The following is a 3,314-nucleotide window of genomic DNA, read 5'->3' as shown; positions in this document are numbered from 1 at the left end:
GGCTCCAGGCATTCCAGCTGCTCCTGGACAGCTTCCAGGGCTTGGAGCTCCTGCGCCAGCATCCCCTGCCCGGCGGGAAGCGCTGGCTCGTCTGGCTCAAGCTCGACTGTGGGAATGGAAGGGGTAGGTGACCTGCCAAATCCCGCCAGAGCTTGTGGGGTCTGCAGAGATGGAGCATCAGGTGTCTTCTCCCAAGGGTGTTTTCATCCTGGAGGGTGGGATGCCCTGTGTGTCCCTCAGAAATAGCAGCTCAGCCAGGATGGGGCAGCTAAGACCTTCACAAAAGTCATTCTTTGAGGATGCTTCATGGGGAGAGGTCCCCATGTCTCTTCAACACCCCAGATCCATCATCTCAACCAGGATGGGGCATGTAAGACCCTGCAAAAGTCATTCTTTGAGGGTGCTCCATAGAGAAGGGATCCCCATATGCCTCCAAGCCCTCAAATCCACCACCTCAACCAGGACAGGATGTCTAAGATCCCCAAAATCATTCTTCCAGTCCCAAACCCCCATGATGAGACCTTTAAGCCCTTCCAACCCCCTTTCAACCTCCACAGGGATGACATCCCACATGTCCCCTCACCCCCAACCCTTCATCCTCACCATCTCACCCGACATGGGGCACCACGAGCCACCTCACTCACCCTTGTGCCCCCCTGGCAGCTGGTGTGTGTCCCACGGACCCCAAGGCCATGGCCCTGGCCCGTGCCATCGCCCAGGAGTCCCCGGACGTGGTGACACTGGTGGGGATCTATGCCCACTGCGGGAACACCTACAGCTGTCGTGACGTTTCAGCCATCCAAGCCATCGCCAGGGCCACCACTGCCGCTGTCCTCGAATTTGTCACCACGTGAGTGGCCCTGACACAGGGCTGGATAGGGTTAAAGGGATTTTGGGAGCCACTGTCGGGTAGTGGCATGTGCCCATCCCCTCCCCTGGTTGTAAATGTAAATCACCTCTGTAAAGGAGGTCTTCAAAGCCCCCTCGGGGGCAGGAGGAGTATGTTGGCAGCTCAGGTCACCTTTGATGTGGCTTTGGTGGCCGTTTGTGACCTGTGGCATTGTCCCCTCCCTCCTCCTTGTCACCCTTTTATCCCAGCAGGGATTCACATCCTGAAGGGAATTGTTGCCGGATGGTTCCTGCTGCGGGAGGAAGGATAGCCTGGGGGGGTCCCCTGGGATCTCCATCCCCCATGCAGGGGGATGTCATCCCCTGGGGACACATCCTGGGGGTCCCCCTCCTACCCCAGCCTGTTGTGGCACGTGTTTGTGGAGGGGAAACTGAGGCACGGGAGGGAAACTTGCTGCCCCCCTTGCCACCAATCCCAAATATGGGGGCTGCTCTGGCACATCTGGGGATCCAGGAACAGCTAGGAGGGTTCCCAGGCACATCTGAGAGTGCTGTGACACATTAGAGGGGGTCCCTGGAACATCTGGGGATGCTTTAGCACATCTGGGAAGATCTCCAGCTCATAAGGGTGGGTGTCAGGCACATCTGGGAGGGTCTTCAGCACTTCTGGGGGTTCCTTGGCACATCTGGAGGAAATTTATGGAACAGCTGGGGGTGCTCTGGTACATCTGAGAGGAGTCCCAGGCACACCTGGGGAGTGTTCTGGCAGGTCTGGATGAGTTCCAGGCACATCTGGATGAATCTCTGGCACAACTGGGCTTTCCCAGGCACATATGGCAGCAAAACCTCACATCTGGGGGACATCTCTAGCACATCTTGGGGATATATTGCATATCTGGGGGCTTCCAGAACCATCTTATTGGGTCTGCAGTGCATCTAGGGGGTGCTCTGATACATCTAGCAGTGCCTTGAAACATCTGGGGGCGATGTCCAACTCATCTGAATGGATCTCTGGCACATCTGGGGATGCTTGGGCACGTCTGGGAGTGGTCCTGGGCACATCAGGAGAGTTGCTCTGGCACATCTAGGGACACACACACCACCATGAATCTTTGAGGGGACTCCCTTGGATCTGTGGGCTCTCAGGCACATCTGGATGGCATCTGGGCATATCTGTTCAATTCCCAAATACATCTTAGGATTCTCCTGGCATACTGGGGGGCTCTGCCACATCTGGGTGACTTCCTTGAGTGTTTGGGGGGCTCCCTGGCACAGCTGGGTCTCCCTGAGGTATTGCCACCTGTGGTACTGCTCTTGTGGTACCCAAGGGTGATGGACCCACCTCTGGTCCTTCTCCCCTGGCACGTGGGGGTGATGTCCCCTCCTGGCCATGCTCTGGCCACTCAGAGGGTCCCCCATGTGCCACCAGGCTGCGGCAGGCAGGGATCTCATGTCCCCAGGCCACCATTGGCTCCACACCGTCCTGCAGCCACCCAGTGCCAGAGATGTCCCAACTCACTGAGGTTCACCCAGGCAACTATCTCTTCTATGGTGAGTGGGATGGGAGCCCCCACTCCCACCCCAACATGTGTGAACCCCCAAGGGTGGGACACACCTCAAACCAAGCTGAGCACCCTCTATTCTCTGACAGACCTCCAGCAGACCCTGCTGGGCTCATGCCAGCCAGAGGAGGTGGCCATCCGTGTCCTCACCAGGGTCATTGGGCACTACCCCCACCGCAAGCAGCTGCTGGTGGACTGTGGGTGGTCAGCACTAAGCCTCCATGGCCGTGACCAGGGGCCCATGGGCTGTGCTGCCATCGAGGGACATCCTCAGCTCAGGTGAGCCCCGTGGGGTGGTGGGTGGGTGGGAGGACACACATGGATGGGGATGTGATGATGTGTGCTGGTGGGGCTGACTCAGGAGCATGGGCAGGTGGAAGCTGTAGATGGAGATTTGGAGTTTGAGCGGTTCCCAGTGGGAAGTATTTTGGCTCTCATCCCATTCCATGTGAGTATCCATCCTGCTGTGTCCCACAATGCAGGGTCATGCATGGCTGAATGTCTTTCCCCCTCCAGGCCTGTGCCACTGCTGCCATGCACCCTGTCTACTACGTCCACGCTGGGGGGAAGGTGGTGGAGCTCTGGCATCCTGTCCGTGGCTGGTAGGGAGGAGAGGGGAGGCCACATGGAAACCCCACAGCCACACTGAGACCTGCACCCACACCATGACCCTGCACCCAGGAGACCCTGTGGCTTCACCAAAACCTGGCACCCAGGAGACCCTGCTCACACAAGACCCTGCACCCTCACCTGTAAATGCACTGAGACCCTGCAGCCAGGACACTGCACACTCACACCAAGACCCTGCACCCACACTGAGACCCTGTAATACATCAAAACTCTGCACCCTAGGCAAGACCTCACACCCACACCAAGACCCTGCACTCACGAGACCCTGCACCC

At 58.2% G+C, this 3,314-nt stretch overlaps 1 protein-coding gene across 1 annotated transcript; it reads left to right on the top strand.

The window, feature by feature from the left end:
- Nucleotides 1-8: 8 nt before the first annotated feature.
- Nucleotides 9-3,017, top strand: LOC103811536 (D-serine dehydratase-like; the record flags this gene model as incomplete). Its single annotated transcript, XM_009084520.1, has 6 exons — nucleotides 9-123; nucleotides 664-850; nucleotides 2,279-2,400; nucleotides 2,501-2,690; nucleotides 2,748-2,859; nucleotides 2,928-3,017. Coding segments are annotated over 6 exons (816 nt in total), but the record flags the coding sequence as incomplete, so codon positions are not given.
- Nucleotides 3,018-3,314: the final 297 nt, after the last annotated feature.

This window comes from Acanthisitta chloris, unplaced genomic scaffold (genome assembly GCF_000695815.1).
Source record: "Acanthisitta chloris isolate BGI_N310 unplaced genomic scaffold, ASM69581v1 scaffold26570, whole genome shotgun sequence".
NCBI classification, from domain to species: domain Eukaryota; kingdom Metazoa; phylum Chordata; class Aves; order Passeriformes; family Acanthisittidae; genus Acanthisitta; species Acanthisitta chloris.
This window is presented reverse-complemented; position numbering and strand designations above follow the sequence as displayed.